The 26,607-nt window shown below is 39.0% G+C and overlaps 1 protein-coding gene across 3 annotated transcripts in view; it reads right to left on the bottom strand.

The window, feature by feature from the left end:
* UBE3D (ubiquitin protein ligase E3D) overlaps window positions 1-26,607 on the bottom strand; it is a 146,975-nt gene that overhangs the window by 50,858 nt on the left and 69,510 nt on the right. For all 3 annotated transcript variants that reach the window (XM_057527485.1, XM_057527487.1, XM_057527486.1), the window contains exon 9: window positions 5,647-5,785. In XM_057527485.1, the coding sequence (XP_057383468.1) occupies window positions 5,647-5,785 (139 nt within the window). The remainder of the gene's footprint in view (window positions 1-5,646; window positions 5,786-26,607) is intronic.

Below are 26,607 nucleotides of genomic sequence, written 5' to 3'. Positions count from 1 at the left end.
GAGCTCAAGGCCGTAGAACATTCCTACTCTCTCAGTTGAGTGTAAGCTCCCAAGATAGACTCCCCTCGGGAGTTCTCGGTGGGAGTCCAGCCATCGGTTAGGAGAGAGACGGAGTTGAGCCAGATGGCCCCATCTATTAATGGGAGCCCTTGCCATATGACTACCTAGCGACGCTGTGTTTAGACTGGATGAGGTCCGAGCGAAACGGAAGGGGCAGCAGGTGCAGACCGGGAAAGCAACGCTCAGCCAAGGGCCTGCTGGGCCTCCAGGCAGGGTCAGTGTGTACCACAAGGGGCCACAGGCACATATTGTTCCTGTTGTACCTTTGGATCAAGGTGGCCCAGACCAGGAGGAGAACCACCTAGTCACTAAAGGGAGAGATGCTATCCTTCTGACAATCCACTAAGCCTGCAGCACTACTTCTCTGGGAGATAAACAAGGCTGACACAAAGACTGAGAATGTGAGCGCTCTGCCTCGGTCACTGTCATCCAAATCTTTCAAGATCTGAGAGGACACTGTCTCCCCGTCTGTGCTCTGAGAGCATTAATCCCATAAAACGCCCCGAGGAAAAGTCTTCCTGATAACAAGTTTTAAAAGCATTTACTACATTCTTCAACTAGGAGGGTCACACTGCCTCCGTATACACTTGAAAGGCCCTGAAAAGTCTTGCAGCTAAAAAAAAAAGATCTAACTTTGTTTAACCAAACTTCTGTTAATAGGCAACATTATCTGGTGGTTAAGAATGGGGGTGGAGGTGCGGTCTAGAGCCAGGCTATGAACCTTCTGTTCCTCCACTCACTAGCTGTGTGAGCGTGGGTGAGCAAGCTAATCTCCCTGGCTCAGTTTCTGTACCTGCAGAATGGGAATAATAGTGATAATATACCTTCCTCATGCTGTTTCTCATAAAAATGAAATGAACGAATAAGTACAAATCGTTGAGAACAGGGCCTGGAATACAGAAAGCACTGAATAAATATTAGCTATTGGGGCCTCCCTGGTGGCGCAGTGGTTGAGAGTCTGCCTGCCAATGCAGGGGACATGGGTTTGAGCCCTGGTCTGGGAAGATCCCACATGCCGCAGAGCAACTGGGCCCATGAGCCACAACTACTGAGCCTGCGCGTCTGGAGCCTGTGCTCCGCAACGAGAGAGGCCGCGATAATGAGAGGCCTGCGCACCGTGATGAAGAGTGGCCCCCACTTGCCGCAACTAGAGAAAGCCCTCTCACAGCAATGAAGACCCAACACAGCCAAAAATAAATAAATAAATAAATAATTTAAAAAAAAGAGAATGTTACAAAATATTAGCTATTTTAATTTGCATTATTATTATCTGATGATTAAATATCTCATGGTTTTTTATGAGTGGCACCTATTTATATGCTAAGTAACTTGTGTCCCACGGAACAGGGAAAATCAGGTGTAGCACAAAAAAGCCTAACGTAGGAATCAGAGTTTCAGTCTCCAATAACAACTTACCCTTCCTGGCTCTGCTCTTTATTTATAAAAGTAAAGTCATTAGACTAGTTGATCCTTCCAGCTACAATAGTCCAAGATTCTAAGAAAGAGGCACAGAACCATTAAACCCAGCGGCCCCGACCCAGTCCTGGATCCAACCTGGGTGCTCTAAGGTTCTACCTTCCAGAGACCTTGTTCAGATTTAAAGTTGCCACTGCAGGACTTCGGGTTAAAAAGCCAGATGCTGCTCACCAAGATGGATATGGAAACTGCCTTCCGCCACCTCCCCCCAGAGCTCTGAAGCTCTCAGAGGGGAATCAAACTGGCAGCAGTTACAGTGGCAGCAGCTGCCGCCCGCCCCCTCCAAAGGAGCCGTCGACACCCCCAGTCCCCTCTGCCTCGGTTTCTGGCACCGAAGCATCACTCCGGTTTCCCCTCCTGTGGTCTCCAGGGCCCAGAGGAAGCCTGGACCTGTCTACTGGTCATTCTGCTTATCTTGGATCTTGCCAGCTCCTTCCAAGGTCGACCCCTTCTTCGAGTCTTTCTCATTTGTACAGAGCTCCGGGCTGTCATTTCAGACACCCCTCTATGCTCAGTCTTGTTGATGTATCTCAAATCTGGACCTTACCCTTGGAGTCCACCGTGTCCCGGCAGGGAAAAAGCTGCTGCTTCTGCCCCTGAGGGTGTACTGCCCATGCCTCTGCTTCTCCCTAGCTCAGTCCTTTGGAATTCTCTAGAATGTCAAATGGCCATGCCAGTTTGCATTTTACTTGTGCGTCCGTCCACCCATCTCCAGCCAGCCAGCCAGCCAGCCAATATTTATTAAATGCTTCCTACAGCCGAGCACTGCCCTAAGTTCTGTGGATGCAACACCGAGCAAAAACAGACATTCTCCCTGTTCTCATTCAACACACATTTTTGTACAGGAAAAAAGACAAACAAAAAAAAAATGAAAAAGCACTCTAAATAGTGAAAAGAGCCATGAAGAAAATAAAACAAGGTGAGATTATAGAATAATAGTGACAGGGAGCGGGGGAATTTAGTAAGGGGCAGGGGGTGGGGGTGAGGTTAGGCTTCTTAGGGGAAGGGACACCTGAGCTGAAACCTGAAAGACAAGAGGACCCAGCCATGCAAAGCTCTGGTCCAGAGTATTCTCCTGGAAGCACGGAGAACAGGCAGTGCACAGACCCTGCGGCCAGGACCAGCTCGTGAGAGGGAGCAGGAAATAAGGCCAGTGTGACTGGAACAGAGTGAGTGAGAGGGAGCGAGCAGGAGATTAGGCCAGAAAGGGAGGTAGGGACAGATATTGCTGGGCTTTGTAGGTCCGGATAAGGAGTCTGGATTTTGTTCTCACTGCAACAGGAAGTCACAGAAGAACCGTAAGCGGGGAGTGATGTGCTAAGTCCATCCTTCTTGGGGCTGCAACAACTATGGTATGTGATTAGCAATACACCAGTGATTCTCAACCAAATCCTACATTCTGTTTGCTCAGAATCATACCAGGGATATTAAGGTACTGGACCAGAGCGGAAGTGAAAAGTATAACAAAACCACCCAACGATATCCCTGTTAGCCTGGGAGAAATGTTGCACTATAATTTAAGAAGTTAGAATTTCATATGCATTAATGGCTCTAACTAATAAGATAAACCCTTCCTTCTGGGATTTGGCAGTGATAAGAGCTCAGGCAGTAGTGCTGTCTGAATCCTCAGAAACCTAAAATGACATTTTTACAGAAAAAGCAGCATTGCTCACAGTAACTGACTCGCCCTGGAAAGTTAGAGAACTGGAAATGTAAAGATGGTATCTTTAACAAGTGTCATTCTACTATTTTACAGCTCTTGCCAACACAGCTCTTTTAAAACAACAACAACAAAAAAAAACAAAAAAAACACGCACTAAAGTGAGTTTCCACTTGAAGAAATAAATCCCCAACACCGGCAACATTAGCAGCCCAGTTCCTTGCCATTGTAATAACTGATAAGGTAGGTGTTCTGAAGATGAAAAAGCAGAGCATCTCTTTCTAATCCCGACAGACATCCTTCCCTGTTCACTGATCCTTTATCTTGGAGTGAAGACCTGCGTGGGGAAGTCAATTCCTGGCGTGTCCTTGATAAGAATGCATCTTTCCAGGGGTAACGGCAGGGACACGATCTCTTTAGCAGACATTGTTTGTGAACCCGCGCCCAGTTTCTCTGTACCTCTGAAACCGGGAAAAGCGTGTGTGTGCCGCTGACAATCATGCTCAGCAAATGCAGTGAAAGCAGAAGAAGCGCAGTCACTAATAGAGAGGGACAGTCAGCAATTCACGTCCCGACGGTGAGAGCGCCTGTGATGAGAGGTGCCGGGAGCGAGCACGGACGGCACGCAGGGCGGGCCAGGCTTTCGTGCCTGTGTGTGTATGTGTGCTCAAGGTGAGCACCTTGAAGGAGCTGGCTTTCCTCCGTCTCCTGGAGAAGAAGTACAGATTGGGCCTCCTCTCAAATCCCCCACGCCCGACCTAGATTACTCTTTTACCTTTAATCTCTTTAAGACTTGCGTGGAGGCTACCTTGTAATAAAATGATTCTAGATTTATATCGCCCATGGATGACGGTTCTATCTCCCCCAATAGGCTGTAAAATCCTCCAAGTCCGAGTCATCTCTTTTGCTCCTCACTCACCCGTCATATAAAAACTTCCAACAGTGTAGAAGGGAGTGAAATAAAAAATAATTGTCTTCCAGCCTCGCTCCCCAAAGACAACCACTATTAAGTTTCTCGCATCTCCCATAAAAGTCTGTGGGCGAACTTTTGTGTTCAATGTTCAATCCAAAGAGCAAAACTTAGAAGAAATATGGATTGATACACAGAATTTTAAATCAGTTCCAGTTCAGGGCAGTAGACAAATAATTACAATAATTACATAATAGGGGGGGTGTTGTGGACATTCCAAGGCAGATATGACCACTCACGCCCCGTCCACCTCCTGGGGCTTCGGCGAGCACTGAATTTGGGTAGCGGAAGCTGTTACCCAGCATAAGCCTGGCGAGTCCAGCTCTGTCTCTAACATGCTGGCTACTCCCTGGCCAACTGACTCCATCTCTCTGGGTCTCAGTTTCCTCCCCTACAAAATGAGAAGGTGTTCTCTCTGGTCCTTGAATCTAGGACCTTCAAGCTGACAATCGAGTAATGATAAATTCAAACAGGTATGACACAGCCAAAGTCCGAAATGTGTGTATCAGGAAGAAAATCACAGAGACAATCAATGTAACGGAGTACCAGGAGAATACTGATGCAACTTATTATGGAGCAGTTATTATTATTATTCTTTTTACCAAATTCCTGAGCTATATTTCATAGGAAAATCCACGTCTTGTTTTACCACAGAGATGCACCAAGCAATATCCGCCAATTCTGAAGTTATCTCAGGACACATCAGCAACCATTCAGAAGTAGAAACAAGCCACCCACGTTCAGTCATTTCTCAGCAACGCACGTGGCCTGCTCAACAGGCTCAGAGGGCTTGGGAATATTTTTCCAATGCCGAGAGTCACAGAGAAGTTCAATAACATTCAGTAGCTACATGGTCACAAGTGAAGTGACCAGCCAACATCTGGATTCTCATATGCCACCTTGGTGACAACTAGCTGCCTACCAGGGAAGGCGTCTTCCTGCTGGTCAGTCCACGTGTGTTGTTCTGTTCTGTACTGCTCTGACCAGGAGCACAGATAAATACCCAGAGAAGGGAGGGAGCGGGGAGAGAGGGAAAAGGTGCCGAGAGTGGCGGGGGGGGATGCAGCCACTGTTAAACCTCCATTCGGCAATCTGACTGCAAGCTAAAAGCAGCAAAGATCCTAATGATGGCCGAAGATCCTTGTTCTAGGGCAAAGCTGGGAAAAGGGAAGTGGCATTCACAGGTGTCTTTGCCGAACGTTCTCGCCTCTTCTCTCGGAGGCAGGAAAGACGGAGATGACGAGAACAAACCCCGGGTTAGAGAGACATGGGTTCGGCCACTACTAGACAATTATCTGATCAGTTCTGAGGCTCCATTTAGAAAGAGACAGAACAAGGCAATACATGCGTTGTGCTCGTTATTACTGTCCTGTGAAAACGTGGGATTCCGTGGGCTAGCGCCTGGTAAAGACAGGATCCTTAAAAAACGATAACGAGTCAAACTGAGAAATCACACCGTGGTAAAGGAGCCACGCCTTACCTGGAAAGAATTCATGCAGCGGAGGGAGGGAGGCAACGTGGCATTACTCCTTGACAAGATCAACAGCAGCTCCAAGCAGGTTGCAGAGGGCAGGGTGAGGCAGTGGACACTGATGTCACTTTCCCACAAGCTGGCGAGCCTGAAACACACCAATGGGTGCAACTTCATCATTCCATCCGGTCAGACGTATTTCAAAAACCTGATGTAAGGAGAAAACTTTTGGTTGTGGGAGAGAAAGAGCGATGTACAAGAAATAGAAATAAAATGGTTATACTAAAAATTCACAGAGAACATGTACAAGACATTTTTATAGTGTTTTTGATAGAAAACAGAGGGATTAGGCAATTTTTCTTCAGGTCAACAGCTCATACTCAAAGTTTAAGAGTTGTATGAAATGCAGTCTCATTTGTGAGGGACCTATTGGGGTGGGGGGTTAATAGCTAACACATCAAAAGCTTCCTTTGTTCTATGCCCTGTTCCACATGTAGTAATCTTGTTCAATCCCCAGATAGCTATGAAATGGAACTACTGTTATCCCATTCTCCACATGTGAAAATTCTTTCTGACCTGGATATGCCCCATGAAATATCTGGTTCTGTTTCTTTTTCCAGACTTAAAAAGTGATAGAATCCTTTTATCAATAATTCTTATAAAAGCCCCTGTTCATAATACAAACGAGAGTGAAGCTGCTCTCTTGCAAGGGAAGGGTTGGCGGAAGACCCCGTCATCTTCCAGAGAGGCCCGCGAAGCAGCTCTGCTACTTCCTGTGGGACCTACTCGAGAATCCTCTCACCAGGGACATGAGGGAACGGAGGGCTAGAAAAGTAGAGAGACCTGTCTGAGATGAGGCTGATGTTTAGAAAACGCTGTGGCTGGCTCTGAATCCTGGTTTCCTGACTTCCCATCTAGTGCTTAAAGTAAAGGGAAAATCAGGAAAGCATTATGAGAATACAACGTACTAAGAAGAGCACGAGTCTTATGCTATCAACTCTTCTATTTACTTGAGTATTTCCTGCCTGCGCCCCTACCAAAGTGTCTCTTATCGCTGTTCTAATTTTGAAAGAGTAATAGATGTGTATTTTAAATATATATTTTCGCTTAAAAATACATGTTTGCCTTTCCTTAAACCTCTCTCTGTAAAGGTACCTTTAACCGGATCAGTGGTGACTTCCGGAAGTTGAGAGGGCATCAGTGGCTGAGGGCATAAGGGATTTAACACTCTCTATGACAAGCCACAGCAGACGCTTTAGCTGTGCGGTCTACCAGGTTACTTAGGCTGATGCATCTCTGATGTGTGGTGGGGAGTTAACTCTGCAGCACTTGCCTACTCGCTGGACTGCAAAAGGACACTGTCCACTTTCCTAAAAAATGGTCTATTTCAGCAAGTGCACAGTTGAGTGCCTTTTCTATGTTTTAAAAATTACTCTTTTCTATTGATTGGCGAAGTTATTCTTTCTGCTTTTACCAAGTATATAACATTCCCAACAGTTCACTGGCATGGAAGTAAACATCTTGCTGTCTTTGGTAAAAGTCAAGTGTCATACTAGTGCCGTGGCTTCAAGCTCATCCCCCCCTCCTCCTTCCTTAGGACCCACAAACCACACGCTTACTTTCCATTCCCTGAACTGCAATATACTACACATGCTGTGTCTTGCTCATACAGTCTTCTGGGCCTAGAAGGCTGTTATCCTTACTGGTGAACTTCTGTTCATCCTGCAAGAACCACGTAGGTAACACTTCTTGGAGACAGCCTCCTGTTTCCCTTATGAGAATTAACTACTTGCGTAATACTGTACTTGCAGCTATTAAAATCCTTAACCACCGCCCTCCTTGCATTCTTATCCGGGCTGTGTCTACATCTCTGACTCATCGTAGATCAGACGTGAGCAACCACGGCCTGTGGATTCCTCTAACTCCACAGCTAGTGTGGAAATAAAGATAAGGTTAGTGTTGTTGTTCCTCAGATACACCCAGGTATTGACTTTTTTAGTGGCTAAAAGCAATAGTGATTTTTCACTTTTATTGTATGTTCAATCAACAACTTAAGTTTTCAGAATTGATACCGCCTGCCCTATCACCCACAATAGGGCTGACTAAAGCTACTTTCATTCTGAAATTTTTTTCAGTGTCTTGAAAAGGTATTTGCTTTTTCTGAATTGGATCTCTTGCCTCGACAAGAGGAGGCCTGGAGCGTGAATGTCCCTTGGGGACTCATCTGTGAAACCCCCAACCCTAACCCTGGCTCATCATGCCGCAGACCGTCAGCAAGGGTGTCCCCCAAGATGAAGGGAACACGGCAACCTGGACCGGGGCTGCTGCAGCTCATAGTTAAGGGTCCTGCCAATCAGAGATCAACTTCAGCCACTTTCACTTTTCATCATTTTCTTCTCCTCTTTTGGCAGTAATCATATTTGCAACAGAAAGAGGAAATGGTGAATTATACAACTAAATCGTTTCAGAACAGAGTTATCTTGGCTTATGGCTATAACATGCTCTCCATATTGAATGCTTAAATTTGACAAGTCTTAGGCCTTAGGTTGCTTCTGACTATCATCTCACCTGTGCCTACCCATCCAGACGGCAGGCCAGGCACTCTATTGACGGTTGTTGTGTCTAATCCTACAGCAGCCCTGAAAGGCAGGCATGTTCATCCCATTTTAAAGTTGAGGAAACCAGAGGTCAGAGAGTTTAAGTGATGGTCCAGCATCACACAGCTAGTGGGTGATGGGACCAGGATTCACTCAAGCGAGCCCTAATTCAAAGCCTTGCTCTCTTCCCATCGTACCACACTGATCTCTGAAGACATCGTAAGTAGCATTACCCTCTCCAAACAAACCACAAGCAGGACCTTAGTAAAGGAATCTGCCAACGCCTGTTTCTTCTGCATTTTAACTCTTTAGCTCGTAAAAGATAGAGTTAAGAGTATCTTCATTTTTCTGTAGGAAATTATTTTACCCTTTATAAGCTGCTACTTTATTACATATATATTCTAAAACTTGAATAAGAAAGGTGGTAAGATGAACATGGGAAAATACACCTATATCACGGTAAGCGAAAATAGTTCTACAGTGAGAAAAAAAATTAGGAGGCAACACAAATATAAACGGTTATTTCCATGAGAGGAATATAATAACCTCTTTTTTACATTTTCTTCTTTATTCTTGCTTATTTTCCAAGTGTTATTTTTTATAATCAGAAACAAGTTAATGTTATGATGTTGATGTGATCTGTGGTGCAAAGGAATGTTTAAATGCTGTTTAAAGGTATCAACATGTTGCTAAGTGGCTACAGTGTGACCTATCAAAAAGGACACTCAAATAGAAAATAAAATACATTAGCACTGCCTTGTCACTCACCAGCAAGTGATCTTGGATAAGCCAAGTTTCCTCATAAAATCCTGGAGTTTATACATAACATAACCAATGTATCAAACCACCAAAAGTTACATAAAAAGAACATTCATTCCACAAATGATAACCATAGTCACAAAGAAAAAATACAATTAGTTATACATATTAATTAGTCATGTTTCTCTGTAATTATATGTGTATGGCATGTAAATCCAAAACTGGCATTTTTAATCCAATCTTAAAGTATTCTGTGATTTAACAATTTTTATCTCCATTGAAGCTCAGAAAGGTGAAGAACGTTGTCCTGATCACATAGTCAGTAAGTGATGGAGAAGAAACTCAAGCATGTTCCTCTCCATCTAAATCTCATTCTTTTTTTGCTATATCATAAACAGAGCAAAAGCATAGTAGATATTTTTTAATAAATTTTATCCAAAAAAATAGAGAAGCCCAAGGGCAAATAATGGGATAAATTTTATTTATTTTTTATTTTTTTGCTTTACATAAATTTTATTATTAGAGCTTGCAAGCAGATATATTTGATATTTATCAAGTTTTGCAATGAGAGAAGAAAATTTTACTTACTCTGATCTAAATCCTATCTCCTGAGTCCTCTTTGGGATAAATTTTAGATATCTCAGAACATGTCATTTTTTAATACTTTGAACAGCCTTATTTTTGACATCAGACAATCCAGCTGGACCTAATATGGCTCTCAAATCCTAATATTCATCCTATCCTTTTTTTTTCTTCAGTATACATTTCATTTGCCCAGGACTTATTTTTTTTAGTGTTAAGATTTATAAATTTTCTTTACAATTTTAATTGCATAAAACATTAATCACATGAAACATCCATATCTGTGGAGAAAGAGAGAAAGTAATACATGAAAAATGAAAATAGCTGTTTTGGAAAGTTAGAGCTACAGGTAAGTTTTCTCCAAAACTTCACTTAATGTTTTTAATTTTTTTTTTTAATTTAGGAAGAAAGAAATGAGAACAGGAAGGAAAGAGGGAGAAAATTCAGTTTATCTTAATCTAAGTACCAAACTCATTATGTATTATTTAGGGCATGTGTTGTTTAAGCCAGAGGTGATACTTGAGACTATCCACCCATGGCTCAAATATCAATACAAATTTCTGTTAATGATATAAACATTTTAAGAAACAGGATTCTAATAATCCAGAATCTGGATTATTTCTGGTATTTCCTACAAAGACATCATAGACCTAAATCACATTAGACCTATAAAATCAACACGATACTTCAAACAGAATAATGAACTAAGTATCAATTGAAACCTATTTCTGTGATTTTTAAAGCACTGAAGAGGAAAAGCCTTCCTAGGAGACCAGAGCTGTCAGCCAGGTAACCTCAGTCTAAGAGACCAAATGCAAGCAGAGGACACACCATCTTTATTTCTAAACTTCTGCCTTGACAAAATTCCCTAGAGAAGCAGCTATGGCCTATCTATTTTAAAAGAGGCAATGAGAAGGAGAAAAAAAGTCATTTTCCATCACTTCTAACAAAAATAGTGAAACTGAGAATCAATCAAACACCAATCAATATTAAGAAAAGAACTTGAGAAAATAGAAAGGTGATACAGTCTTCTAGGAAACATAGAGGTCATCTAATGTAACAAAGGCAAAAATGACAAATAGAGATCATATAACACCTCTACCAAAAATTACAATTATATCAAAAGAGTCCAACACACTGTAATACGGTATAAAAGAGCTCAACTTAAAAATATTTAACTTAAATCTCATGTTTCTCATATTTTAGTAGTTGATTTGGACACTTCAGTCCTAGAAAGACCTAAAAAAGCAAATAGCCTTTATTAATGATGTTGAAATATAATATTGTTTATACCTGTAGATTCTTAAAATTCAATTTCAAAGCTTTGACAATGATAATCTCATTAATTTAAGCTGTCAAAATACCAAATCAGGCAAATGACCAAAACTTAGTGCTAGAATCATTAAAAACATACAACCATTTAATACATAATTTGGACAGAGTCAAAAATTTTTAAATTCTTATATTGTCAAGAACACAAAATTCTGCAACAACTAAATGTACTGGCATATCTGTTATGATAAGCCGTATTAACTCCATATTTAAATATTTAAAAAGTACTAATTCATAAAAATAGAACTTGAAAAATGCACATACCAACTACTGCTTATAAATTTCAAAATAAGGTTCTTTAAGTGATGAACAGTATTTCTTTGAAATTACAGTGTTTTCTTTGAAAATCACAGGAAAAAATGAGCTTTTCGAATCACAAATGTCAAAACCGTTCTTCAACTCTCTTTGAATTAAAGGGCTCTTGAGAGAAGACATTTTGGTACACAATTCCTGAAAGCTATGGCTTTCAAACTTTGCTCCTAAGACCTATAAGCTTATCAAGAGAGAAATATAAACTTCTTTCTCTCTCCCACATATCAGAAAGCACAGGGAAAATGGTTCTGCTTAAATAAGATACCAACAAGGCAATCTCAAAATTAAGTGTATTAATTCATGCCAAAAAATAATAAGAGATTTTGCTTTTTGTAAATGACTGTAATATTGCAAGATACCGGTTGTTGAGAACATCGGACTGGCATTATCCTTATCACTAAAGAAGAGAACTGACCCTAAGAACATGCGTGCCAGAAACGTCATAATTAGAAGTAATATCATTAGAGATGTCATAATTTAAAGAAGTCCATCTAAAGAGGCCAGCTAATTTCAGATTTTTTAAAACTTTTTGGTGTAGAAAATGTCAAGTATACAAAAGGATATTTGGAAGAAAATAAATTTAAAAACTTCTACCATATTCAAAATTAAAGTCAAGATGTGTTAATGGCGTAAGTGTAAAAAACAAATCTATAAAAAAGAATCTTTCCAGAAAAATCTAAGAAACGACAACAAACTCATAAGCCATAAGGGCTTTATTTTTTTTTAATGGTATTGTTAATAAACAAAAAATCTTTAAAATCACAGGCAGAGGGCAGAAACCATTGTGATAGAAAGAACTACTACATATTTATAAAAGGAGGACAAAGGATACAAATTCATTTTTTAAAAGGCTTTCAAGTAGTGATTTCCAAACCATTTGAACGTCACAGGTTTCCATGATAAGATGATTAAAACTATGAAGTCTCTCCCTACAACGGTGTTTATTTATACAAAGAAAATTTTGCCCAGAATTTTGATTGTTTCTCAGACCACCCAATCCCCCAAGCCCATTCGTGCCCTCCTTTCATATATACATGGAATCATACAATATATGAACTTTTTTCTCCTGGCTTCTTTCACTTAGCATAATGTTTTTAAGATTCATGGACCTCAGCATAAGAACCACTGTTTTTTAGGTCAAAATCTGATTTCTAATTTACCATATTTGATAACATATTTTAAAAGTTCCAACTAATTATACATCATAGTATTTGTGTTAGCATATTTTAGTAAGTATAACCAGTTAGAAAAAGTTTTTGAAGCATTTTAAAGAGAAAGTCTCCTGGCTCACATTTTTGTTTTGTATGTATGTATGTATGTATGTATGTATGTATGTATGTATGTATGTATGTATTTATTTATTTATGGCTGTGTTGGGTTCTCGCTTCGGCGCGAGGGCCTTCTCTAGTTGCGGCAAGCGGGGGCCACTGCTCATCGCGGTGCGCGGGCCTCTCACCATCGCGGCCTCTCCTGTTGCGGAGCACAGGCTCCAGACGTGCAGGCTCAGTAGTTGTGGCTCACGGGCCCAGTTGCTCCGCAGCATGTGGTATCTTCCCATACCAGGGCTCGAACCCGTGTCCCCTGCATTGGCAGGCAGATTCTCAACCACTGCGCCACCAGGGAAGCCCCTGGCTGACATTTTTATCTCAATACATTACCAGAGGAAGTTAGTTGAAAAGGAGACTGAGAAATGCATTTCCAATCCTTTAATCCCTTTCCTGAATAACTGAAGTCAATGTATGAGGTTGGGATGTAATAAATTAGGTCCACTCTGATGACATTCTCATAAATAAACCTCACACTGGGCCTCCCTATCTTCCCTGTCCCATCAGGTGCCACCGCAGCCAACACGTCCATCGATCAACACTACCTGCTCTGTCCCACAGTTTAAGTCCTTTGCCAGTGTGGATGGAAAAGTGCTTATGATGCATGAATTACAAAGCAATGGATTAAGACTTCTTCTTTTATTATTTCCTAGACCTGGTATATTTCCTAGACCTGGTATAACAAACAGGTTATCTTCATTTCTCAATTCAAATCGGTTGGCAGTGACCGTGTTGAGATGTCCAGTGAAAACACATTTGGTCTCAGCAGAGAAGAGACAGATGATCTATCGGAGCTGTATCAGCCCGTGGCTTCAGAATGGGTGTTTCCTGGTGGTTTGCACCATCCACCCCTCCCCTCCTCTGCCTTTACTGAATACCATCATCTTCAGCATCCCTGGCTACTCTTTACAACTCCTCCTAAGTCCACTCTCAGATGGCCTTCTTTTGAAAATCCAGACACTCTTCCTTCACGAGAGGGCAGTTGGCAATGGTGTAACTCATTTAGATGAATCAGGCCTGGCCAATCTTGGTATCCCAGCTATTAGTAACTGGACTGCATGACCCTACATCACAAGTGGCTCTCTCTGATTCATCAGAAGACGCATCCTGATGACTAAAAATTCTGTCCCTCTATGAGGAGAGATGAGAATCCAAATGCCAAGATCACTAACTTAACATATGTCAAAGTAACTCTGGTAACGTGAAAGCCCAGATGGCCACACCCATTTCAGGTAAGGTCAGAGAATCAATTTCCAAGTTATTTTGCATAGAGAAAATTCATTTCTACCAACTTAAATTCAATTCCCCTGTAACAATTTGATTCTTCTGTACCTTAATAAAATGAATATAAACCATAAGATCTACCAGGTCAGGCCATAGAGTCTCCTAAATTTTATACCTCTCGTTTACCCATTAGCAGACCCTAAAGAGATGTGATTATGGAGACTGGCAAGTATACTCCAAAGTTCTATTCAAAGGTTTTATGGATTAAGAAGTACCCCCTAGGTGAGCATCTTGAGTCAAAGAGGGAAATGTTTGACTAAATTTTTCCAAGGCAGAAAGAGATCTTGTTAAATGGAAGCTTTTGGAACCTGAGAGCAATTTCACTGAAACCCCCAAAGGCCACAATTTTTTTTTTTAATTATTAAATATATAGTTTCCCTTTCCTTGCCACCATACCCTTGAAATGAGCTATCTCTGATAACTGGCTTTCACTATTCTACATTCTGTTCATTTTGGAGAGGCTATTCTCAATATTTGGGACCAAAGTATGAAAAAGACACTGAAAATGTGGGTAATCATCCCTGTAAAAGTGTGTGTGTAAGTGGGGGTGGGAATGGGGTATTAAATGTGGGATACTCAAGAAATCAGTATTCTAGAAAGGTTTTCAAGTTATTCTCAGGAACTGATGAAAGGCAGTTAAGCACCTGAATTTACTGACATTAGGGGAGCTACAAAAGCTAACTTGTCATTTTTTTTTTTTTTAACAGCAATACAACACACTGTGAATAGAAAAATGTTGCCATCCTCCGAACAAATTTATACTATAATAAGAAATTATTTGTGAATGTTAAAATGAGGAAAGCTTGCATTTTTTAGCCTAAGAAATAGGAAGACAGCACCACAATGCTTCTTGATGGTCCAACCAGAAAAGCTTTTAATTCTTTACTTTAAAATAACAAAAATATTTCATTTATAACCAAAGTTTTTTTGTTAAATTATGATTACTTTTTACTTACTTTTTATTTTATATTGGGGTATAGCTGATTTACAATGTTGTATTAGTTTCAGGTGTACAGCAAAGTGGCTCAGTTATGCATATACATATATCCATTCTTTTTAAGATTCTTTTCCCATTTAGGTTATTACAGAATACTGAGTAGAGTTCCCTGTGCTATACAGTTGTTGACTGTCTATTTTATATATAGTAGTGTGTATATGTTAAACCCGAACTCTTATTTATCCCTCCCCCCAACCTTTCCCCTTTGGTAACCATAAGTTTGTTTTCTATGTGTTTTCTGTGAGTCTATTTCTGTTTTGTAAATAAGTTCATTTGTATCATCTTTTTACATTCCACATATAAGTGATATCATATGATATTTGTCTTTTCTCTGTCTGACTTACTTCACTTAGTATGATACTCTCTAAGTCCATCCATGTTGCTGCAAATGGCATTATTTCATTCTTTTTAATGGCTGAGTAATATTCTATTGTATATATGCACCACATCTTCTTTATCCACTCCTCTGTCAATGGACATTTAGGTTGCTTCCATGTCTTGGCTATTGTAAATAGTGCTGCTATGAACATTGGGGTGCATGTATCTTTTCGAATTATGGTTTTCTGCAGATATATGCCCAGGAGTGGGATTGCTGGATCATATGGTAACTCTATTTTTAGTTTTTTAAGGAACCTCCATACTATTCTCCATAGTGGTTGTACCAATTTACATTCCCACCAACAGTGCAGGACAGTTCCCTTTTCTCCATGCCCTCTCTGGCATTTATTGTTTGTAGACTTTTTGATGATGGCCATTCTGACCAGTGTGAGGTGATACCTCACTGTAGTTTTGATTTGCATTTCTCTAATAATTAGTGATGTTGAGCATCTTTTCATATGCTTCTTGGCTACCTATATGTCTTCTCTGGAGAAATGTCTATTTAGATCTTCTGCCCATTGTTTGATTGAGTTGTTTGTTTGATATTGAGCTGCATGAGCTGCTTGTGTATTTTGGAGATTAATCCCTTGTTGGTCACTTTGTTGGCAAATATTTTCTCCTATTCTGTGGGTTGTCTTTTCGTTTTGTTTATGGTTTCCTTTGCTGTACAAAAGCCTTTAAGTTTAATTAGGTCCCATTTGTTTATTCTGGGGTTTTTTGTTAACTTATTGATACAAACTTTCAAAACCTGTAAACTTGCTTTAGTTAGTGAAAGAAACATATATTTTCAGTGAAAGTATACTTTTGATACCTAAGTTCATCTCTTATTAACATCCCAAGCATCATCTTCAATTCTGCTTTCTAATTACTTACAACATTGAGTTTTAGAAACTAGCAGAAATAAGTCACTACTTCAAAATATGAAACCCCCAAAAATGAAGACCTAAATGATGACTGCAGATCTATATTGACATGGAAAGACAGTCACACTATTTTGACAAGTTAAAAAAAAAGCAAAAGAAGAATAAAGAACAATATATATAGCTAAAATTAATTTATATAAAACTAAATCTTCTAACCATATCTTTCTGTGTAATGTACATAAAGAGGTATATACAAGGAAGAGTGCCAAAATGTTAATAGCAGTTTCCTATGGGGACTGAAATTATAAGAATTCTGCTTGCTCTCTTATACTATATTTTCCTGTATTGTTTCAAATGTTTACAATGAATATGACTATTTTGGTGATCATACAAAAAGTCAAGCTATTTTCATTTTGAAAATATATGAAATGAAACCTATCTTTGAATGTTTAAAATATATATTAACATTACATAAAGTAAAATTAGTTTTTATGCAAGAAATCAACCAAATCATCTTACAAGTACTTTCAATCTTTAACTTAAAAATTTACTGAAACTAACCTAATCAGCCATCTTTTCCATGAAAAAAAGTACTTGAGATGGTAAATTTGGAACCCAAGATTTTCATCACTGTTAGCGTCACTCAAATTGCTCTAGATATTAAAAATCTGTTGCCTGCAAACTGACAAACTTGGTGGTTGCTATTAACAGCATTTTTTGCTTAGAAAACAAAGAATACAAAATAAATATACAAATGACTGACTGCTTGAGGTGACTTGAGCAGGTATATTATGTATTGTTAGGAGATAATAAAGAGGTGTGAATAAAACTAGGGAGACTTTTTTTTTTTAAGTGCCAGGAACAAAAAGCTTGCATCCAAGGAACATACGGCAAAATTATTTCAGGTAATTTCCATGAACTTGGAACAAGGTAAAAGCCCATGACAGTTGCTTTTGCACTTTGCCAAAATAAACAAGAGAGCGTGGTTTCTTCGGAATGTCAGTGTCCGACCTCGCAATCAACCTAGCATCCGTTTGTCTTTTTGTTATGTCCAATAAAATCATAATAACAGCCAATCTGCCTGGTGCTATGATCCCATTAGGTTGTGTTACCTAAGCAGAGCCAGCTTAAGTCTAATCAGACCAAACAGCTGTTTTAACAGTTGGGTTTCTCCAAGATTAAAATATTCTATTCCTGACAGTGCCTAGCAACTCAACTGTTAACACAGCTGCTCAAGTTGAAGAGTTAAAACCAAGTGTGCATACAGTCTTCCTTGCATTTGCAACTGCTTTGAGATTCTTCCAGAATAGAAGTTCCTAAAGTTAAGTGCATTTTGACATTTCCCTGACCTGTTTAAATTTTCATGCTTGTACTGCCTCTACCTCTGGACCTCAGCCAGCATTTCTGCCATCAGCCTCTCTCTTGGTGTTTGCCTTCTGTCACCTCCATACTCTGCACCATAACTGCCAGCTGGTGGTTCTGTGCTTCCCTCCTTAGAAATATCATCTGTGTGTTGTACACCCTTATTCTTCCCTTTATTGTCTCAGAATCAGAGGTGGAAACTCAGAAGTTCCCAGATTCCACTAAGTGATATACTACTTCCAGTGACTTCCATTAGTACTATTAAGGTTAATTGTTGAAGAAAGATCCTTAAAGATAATCCAAAATTGCTCACTGGCTACAGGTTTTCATTTGTGGTCACTTCATACATGTCTTCAAAATTCTGCATTTGTCACCATGCTCTCACTCAGATGTGTCTGTTTGTCCAACTGTTTTTACTCATTCTTTAGCACAGAAACCTATTCACCAACAATCATGTGATCAACAATAAGTTTTATCTGTCTATCCATCTCTCTACCTTACCTTTCTATCCATGGATTCATCCATTTATCCGCTCACTTTCTCATCTTAAAATTTCTACCAACTGGACTGGACACACCCAAGCTAAATTGACTCTGATAAGCTCTTCAAGTCTGCAAAAGATCTTGCCCCTGATTTTGTAACATTTGCTTTCTCCCCTCACAATGTCCTCATTCCCCATAATTGTACTGCATCACAGATAATTTAAAATCTTAACTCCCAGGGTCTGCCTGAGAACAGATTCACGGCAGTACCCAGACTCATCAAACCAGAAGATACCTACGAAGAAGCTGAACAAGTTTCAAGATGGCAAAATTCTTCCTGCAGCCACTTCAGCTCTTCCGCTGGGTTACGTACAGAGTGATTTGGGCATATTAACCTTAGAAACAACCTCTCTCCCATGGCCCACTTCTCAGCATGGGAGGGCAGAAGTCAAAGACTTCAACAAGTGCAGATGCCGTAAATGAAAAGGGCTCACAGACCTTGTACCAGGCAACACGATTCTGGGGCAACAAGACTCCGATGGAGACACTGGAGTGCTCTGGGAAACAGGATTCTTGGGCTGGAAGCCATTTCAATAAGTCATGCCACACCCTAAATTACCAGCATAGTAGAGCTGAACTTTTTTAGTTAAAGGAGACTTTGAAATACTGGCTCCGCTGTCACTATCCCATTCCCATCACATCAGTGCTGAAGACACTAGCCCCAAAGTTCCTGCACTTTATTTCTGAGTCAGTCTGCAGAACAGGATTCATTCTCCCAGCTTATGGTATTGTTAGGATCAGTTTTGCTTTCCAGGGCTAAACATAGAAAAGTTTTCATTTCTAATAAGAGCTTAGATAAGTAACCCTAAATCCCAAAGGGCCTCGTTAAAGCAGCCTCATAAAAGTTTTACACCTGCATATGAGTTTAAAAAAAAGAAAACCAAAAACTGTCTACCTAGCGGTTTGAGCTCCCACTGACTTCTCTAGCCTTGGGGAAGTCATTGTTGAAATTCATGTCTTGCTATTTCAGACGATTTAAAGCAGTCTATTATGATAAGTCACCATGAAATACACCAAATGAAAGACACTGTTCAAACAAAAATCTCAATTTTTAAATACACAAAATACACACAATGCACTCATCCATATGTTTAAATAGCATTAAGGTTCTGGTACGGTACTCATCTAGCCACATATTTTATCCTCAGAGCCTACGATGCAAAAACATATTTTGTATGAGGTGATCTGTTTTCCCTTTCTTTTCTTTAGGAGGTCATTTCAACACATTCTGACTCTACCCTGGAGAATTAAAATCTAGGCAGGAAAGTTCCAACAAAATTGGAAACTAAATCAGTTGGAATAACAAGAACATAAGTAGTGGGCAATGTTAACATTTTATCATCTCTCTTACCAGACCTGGAATGATCCAGACTGACACGGGATACATTTAAAAGGTGAGAGAGTGGTTGGAAACAGAACAGAATCTCATAGGTTCAAACAATGAAACACCAGAAATGGCTCCTTAAAAATGCCTCCGTACCTAGCACATCACCTTGCAACACGGTAAGTGTTTAATAAATATTTGCTAAATGAATTTTTAAAAATCATTTTCTGCCATTTTTATTCCATTATAGGACTATCATCCTCAGTACTTCTCAGACCTTGGAATCAGTGATCAGGAATCTTAACCCAATTCTAAAAGTTTGTTATATTTCAACAATAGATCCCCAAGAGTAGAAACCTGAGAGGAATTAAACTCCCCTGCAATATTCCTAACATGTGACTGTACGGTCTTGGCTTGAATATCTCCAGTAACAGGGAGACTCACTGCAAAGAATTTCTTTAAGTGAAATCTCTTCACAACTAGAGCCCTTCAGAAAATATCTGACATCTAACTCTTTCTCCTCACTTTTCCCTAAGCTAAACATTCCCCATTTCCTCATGTCATATGGATGAGTCTCATTACCATTCTAGTTTTTCAACTTGGTGACCATTTATTAAAATAGCCCTACCACGATCTTCATCTTCAGTGCAGAATGAAAGTTTGCATAGTACCTCTTATGTTATCAGACACTTTCAATATATTAGTTCATTTAATCTCCATAATAACATTGAAAATGGGGTTTCATTACACTCATGTTACGGACAAGCAGGCTGAAGTTCAAGAGTTTAAATGACATGCACATGGTCTCACAGAAGAACCAGGACTCAACTCCAGTTCCTCCAACTCCCAAGTGTTTTCCATTACTCTTTTGAACCTCAGTCTTTTCAGCTGTAAAATAGGGGTAATAATATTTGCCCTTTTAACCTCAAAGGTTTCTTGTGAATATCAAATGAGATAATATATGAAAAAAAAGCATAAAAGGCAGGTTTTTATCACTAAGATCATTCATATGTAGATAAATTCTGCTGTTTCAAGTATTTAACTTAAGAATGGGAGAGGTCCAAGTCACAGGTGATGTGAATGTTATTGCTCTTTGCTTCCAGAATTCAAAGCATATGGCAACTAAATGATCCAGGAGTATTAGGAGACTCAGTCCTATAAAGATGTAGGAAAGTCACTCATCTTTTGGAGTTCTGATTTCAATTAAGAAAGTATTTTCCTAACAATTAAATATCAAGAATACAAACTACCCAATCAAAAAATGGGCAGAAGACCTGAATAGACATTTCTCCAAAAAGACATACAGATGAAAATATCTCAAGATCGCTAATTATTAGAGAAATGCAAATCAAAACAACAATGAGATATCACCTCACACCTGTCAGAATGGTCATCATCAAAAACTCTACAAATAACAAATGTTGGGAGGCGATGTGGAGAAAAGGGAGCCCTCCTACACTGCTGGTGAGAATGTAACTTGGTGCAGCCACTATGGAGAACAGTATGGAGGTTTCAAAAAAAAACTAAAAATAGAACTACCATATAATCCAGCAATTCTGCTCCTGGGTATGTATCTGGAAAAAACAAAACACTAATTCAAAAAGACACATGCACCCCAGTGTTCATAGCAGCACTATTCACCATAGCCAGGACATGGAAGCAACCCAAGTGCCCATCTACAGCTAAATGGATAAAGAAGATGCGGGGAGTGTGTGTGTGTGTGTGTGTGTGTGTGTGTGTGTGTGTGTGTGTGTAATGAAATATTACTCAGTCATAAAAAAGAATGAAATTCTGCCATTTGCAGCAACGTGGATGGACCCAGAAAATATTATGCTTAGTGAAATAAGTGAGACAGAGAAACACAAATACTGTACGGTATCATTTATATATGCAATGTAAAAAATAATACAGGTGAATGTATATGCAAAACAGAAACAGACTCACAGATATAGAAAACAAACTTGTGGTTACCAAAGGGGAAAAAGAAGAGGGAGGGGCAAATTAGGGGATGGGATTAACAGATGCAAACTCCTATGTATAAAATAGATAAGCAACAAGGATATATTGTATAGCACAGGGAATTATAGCCATTATCTTGTAATAACTTAGAATACAATCTACAAAAATACTGAATCACTGTGCTGTACACCTGAAAGTAATATATATCGAACATACTTCATACAAAAAAAGTGTTTTCCTAGAAAAATTATGTAATTTTTGCCTGTACTGAAACCTTACTACTCCGTCAGTTTTGCAGATTATACTATATTATGGATTAATAGATTTTTGTGGACTGGACTGGAAACCTATTTGATATTTATAACATTAATTCTATGAGAAACATACTTCTAGTTCTAAGGAACTGCCTTAGAAAGAAGCTTTTGGAATATACCCAATTATAAGTGAGAAGAGACTTTTTTCACTTTCTTTTGTATGGCCCATTAATGGTTTTCTAAGGCATGAGAGAATATTTTAAAACATTATTTTATTCTCATTTTTCAAGGGGAATAAAGTAGTAGTGTATACTCTAGATCTAGTTGCAGAATGGCAAGCTGATTCTCAATTCAAGTACAGGTTACCCAGTGCTGCTGTGGGAACACCACATTAAGAACAAGACCTCCTTCATTAATGATTGTTTTCTAGAAGGATGGATTGATAAATGAATAGGCAGAAACCTATGGTAAACTACTTCTGTTTCTCAATGAAAATCATTTCACCTAAATTTAAAAAAAGATTTTTTTTGCCAAAAATTCAAAAGATATACAAAAGTAGAGAGAAGAGTGTAATAAACACCCATATCCCCATCAGCCAGCTTTAACATTACCAATTCATGGCTAATTTTATTTCAGCTATATTCCCCACCAAATACCTTCAACCCCTGGATTTTTTTTAAAGCAAATTTTACAAATGCTATCATATCATCTGTAAATACTTCAATATGTACGCTAAAAGTTAGGAACTCATTTTACACTAGCATAACCATAATATTATCATACCTGAAAAAACCTAACAATAATTTTTCCATCTCATCAAATGTTCACATCTCCTCAACTATTTTTTTTTTTAAATTTTACTGAATCTGAATCATATCTTTTTTTTTTTTTTTAAAGGATTTTCTTTTTTATTTATTTATTTATTTATTTATTTATTATTTTTGTCTGTATTGGGTCTTCGGTTCGTGCGAGGGCTTTCTCCAGTTGCGGCAAGCGGGGGCCACTCTTCATCGCGGTGCGGGGACCGCTCTTCATCGCGGTGCGCGGGCCTTTCTCTATCGCGGCCCCTCCCGTTGCGGGGCACAGGCTCCAGACGCGCAGGCTCAGCAATTGTGGCTCACGGGCCCAGCTGCTCCGTGGCATGTGGGATCTTCCCAGACCAGGGCTCGAACCCGTGTCCCCTGCATTAGCAGGCAGATTCTCAACCACTGCGCCACCAGGGAAGCCCTCAACTATTTTTTTTTAAAGGTTTTTTGATGTGGACCATTTTTAAAGTCTTTACTGAATCTGCTTCTGTTTTATGTTTTTGGTTTTTTGGCCCCGAGGCATGTGGGATCTTAGCTCCCCAACCAGGGACTGAACCTGCGCTGGAAGGTGAAGTCTTAACCACTGGACATCCAGGGAAGTCCCTCCTCAACTATTTTAAGATTCTTTTTTCAGTTTGTTTAAATTGAGATCCACATACAGTCCATATATTACAACTGTTTGATAAGTCATATGTTCCTTTTAATCAATAGGTTCTCCCCTCTATTTTTTTTTTCCTTTGCTAGTTTTTTGTTAAAGAAACCAGGTTGTTTGCCTTGTAGAGTTTCCCAGTTGGGATTCTTCTGATTACAACCTGATGGTATAATTTAACATGTTTCTGTCTCCTGACTTTCCTGTAAGCTGATTGTTGGATCTAGAGACTTGATTGACCAGGTTTGATGCTTTGGGGAACATCACTTCATAGGTAGGGTTATATACTTCTATCAGGAGACACATAATCAACTCCCCTTTTCTGTCTTTCTTCTGGTGATGTTAGTATCCATAGATGACCATTTCCAAGTCCCATTATTTCATGATGGGTCAGGAAATGGTGATATCTCAATTCTAGGATTTCTTTTTCATTTATTGGCTGGAATCCTTCTATAAAAAGAAACTTTGCCTCATGATCTATTTGGTTCCACTGAGGTGCAGTTCAGAGAGAAAAGGCAGGATAAATGCTAGACGTTTTTTCCCCCTTTTCAAAGCAATGAGGTGGTTCACTAGCATCTTCCAAAGGCAATGACCAATGAAATTTCTTTTTGAGTTTTTTTTAGTATCATTATGAACTCATGGACCTAAACATATTTATTGTTTTATTCTTATTATTAAGCTATTATCTTTATTGACTCAGATTGACCCATATTTAGCTAGTGAAGCCTAATTAAGTTGTCTCCTGAGTCCTTTTGACATGGCCCTGATAATACTTGATAACTTCTTTTCTGTTAGAACAAGGTATTACAAGTTCTTCTCATTCACTGCCTGTACATACCTGGAATAATCACTTCTGGCTGGAGTCCTGGTAGCTTTTATTGCAAAATGGTACTTAGAGATCAAATACTCTGGGTTTGATGGATGCATTGCCACAGGTTAGTCAATATTTTTAAGACTTTTCAGTGAGAAAAATCTAAAAGCGTTATTTTTTTGAGATTAAATTAAATCATGGATACCACTTATATGTGCAATCTAAATATGACACAAATAAACTTATCCATGAAATAGAAACAGACTCACAGACATAGAGAACAGACTTGTAGTTGCCAAGGGAAGGGGGAGGTGGGGGAGGGATGGATTGGGAGTTTGGGATTAGCAGATGCAAACTATTATCTATAGAATGGATAAACACCAAGGTCCTACTGTATAGCACAGGGAACTATATTCAATATCCTATAACAAACCACAATGGAAAAAAGTATGAAAAAAAATATATATATATAACTGAATCACTTTGCTGTACAGCAGAAATTAACACAACATTGCAAATCAACTATACTTCAATAAAATAAATTTTTAAATAAATAAATAAATCGTGTATTCATTTTAATATACTATTTCAAATGCAGGACTACAGAGGTTTTTAACCTCTTCAGTCCTGCATGTATATCTTCTTTCTCCCTTGCCAAAAATCCCAGTTCTCATGACACCAACATAATTACTGATTTGACTTATCCTAAAATGCATATAACAACAGCCTCAGTATATCAGCCACATGAGCACCAACAATATGACCAGTGAAAAGGCTTTAAGATGTTTTTGTAGTTTCTTTTGTCATGAGGCTATATCCCAAGAGAGACGTACAGTCCACTTACTGTGTTTTAAAGTAACTGGAGCGCTTTCTCTTCATGTGTTTATGCTACCAACAGTATATGTGCACTTAGGTGCCCCCCGCCCATGGATTTTTAGGGATGGCTTTTTAAAAATCGTATTTTGTCTTATAATTATGTAAAATACGTGCACAAAATCTATGAAATCTGGTAGATTTTCAAAAGACTAACTTCTACCCTTACTCTACTCACCCTCTTCTCTTCCTCCTTTTATACGTTATTTAAGGTTTTTATGTTTTATCCTTTGACTTTTTAAAATATAAGCAAATATATTCATATTCTAACCATTCTTCAATAAATAATAGAATACTATATACAATTTTCTTCACCAGAGCATACTGTACATACTTTTCTTCACCAAAAAGTTTCCTCACATTTTACAGTCGTATGGTTCTTAATTGCAAGAATACAGGGACTTTCCTGGTGGCGCAACGGTTAGGAATCCACCTGCCAATGCAGGGGACACGGGTTTGAGCCCTAGTCCGGGAAGATCCCACGTGCCGTGGAGCAACTAAGCCCGTGCACCACAACTACTGAGCCTGCGCTCTAGAGCCCGCAAGCCACAACTACTGAGCCTGTGCACCACAACTACTGAAACCTGCGTGCCTAGAGCCCGTGCTCCTCAACAAGAGAAGCCACTGCAATGAGAAGCCTGGGCACTGCAACAAAGAGTAGCCCCCGCTCACCACAACTAGAGAAAGCCCACGTGAAGCAAAGAAGACCCAACGCAGCCAAAAATAAATTAATTAAATAAATAAATTTTTTAAAAAAAGAATGCATCACATATGGATGGGCATTTAGGTTGTTTCTTTGTTTCTTTATTTCTTTCATTCATTCATTCATGCTACTAACAGTACAAATAGTACTACATTGAATAGTCTTGTGTATATATGTCCTTTCATTTTTGGCCAACGTGTCACTGGAACAAATTTCTAGAAGTGGGATTGCTGCAACAAAAAGGAAATGCACTTGTAATTTTGTCACATTCTCCTGCATCAGGATTGTACCATTCTGCATTCCAGCATTGTATGAGATTTCTCATTTCCCCACAGTTTCATGAGGAAAATATGTTGCCAAACGTTTGGATTTTTGCCAATCTAATAAAACAGAAGAGTTTTATTTTGCATTTATTTTATCAGGAGTGAGACTGAACATCTTTTTACATGTTTAAGAGTTCTTTGCATTTCTGTCCGTATGAAATACGTGTGAATATCTTTAGCCTATTTTTCTATAGGGTTGTTAGCCCTCTTCTCTGCAGATTTTCATACATTAAGGTTGTTAGCCTTTGTCTGTGGTTTAATTTACAAAGAGTTTTCATAGTTATTCTTTTTTACCTTATGATGCTCTTTTGTTGTACAAAAGTTATTTTTCTTAATGTAATCAAATTCATCATTCTTTCTCCTTATTGCTTCTAGATTTTGAGTCATAGAAAAATTTGCCGCACTCCAAGGTGATGGAAGAATTCACCCATATTTTTTTAAAACCTCTGATCCATTTGGAATGTATATAGCACAGGATGTGAAGATTAAAATTTTATCTTTTCCCTTGTATCTGTCCCATTACCCCAACACAAATTATTATAAATTCTGTATTTCCTGATTTGAGAGGCCACCTTTATTATAAATTCTATTTCCATATGAGATCAGGTCTATTTCTACTGAATTCCAATGGTCTGTCCATTCATGGGTCAGTCCCATACTATTTTAATTACAGTAGCTTAATACACTTTAATAGCTGATAGGTCTAGTCTCTCCCTTGGTTTCTTTCATTTTTCAGGGTTTCCCTGACTAATTTCGTTTGTTTCCAAGTGAATTTTGTAAATCAACTTGTCTGGCTGAAAACAAAACAAAGTCTGGTGGTATTTTTATTATTTTATTTTATTGGGTTTATACATTAATTTAGGGATAACTGGAATCTTTATGATTTTTAGCTTTCTTACCCAAAAGATAAGAAAACTTCTTGTTTATGGCACCTT

The sequence above is a fragment of the Balaenoptera acutorostrata genome, chromosome 14 (assembly GCF_949987535.1).
Source record: "Balaenoptera acutorostrata chromosome 14, mBalAcu1.1, whole genome shotgun sequence".
In the NCBI taxonomy this organism is placed as follows: Eukaryota; Metazoa; Chordata; class Mammalia; order Artiodactyla; family Balaenopteridae; genus Balaenoptera; species Balaenoptera acutorostrata.
The sequence above is the reverse complement of the archived record's forward strand: the minus strand, read 5'-3'. Positions and strand labels throughout refer to the sequence as shown.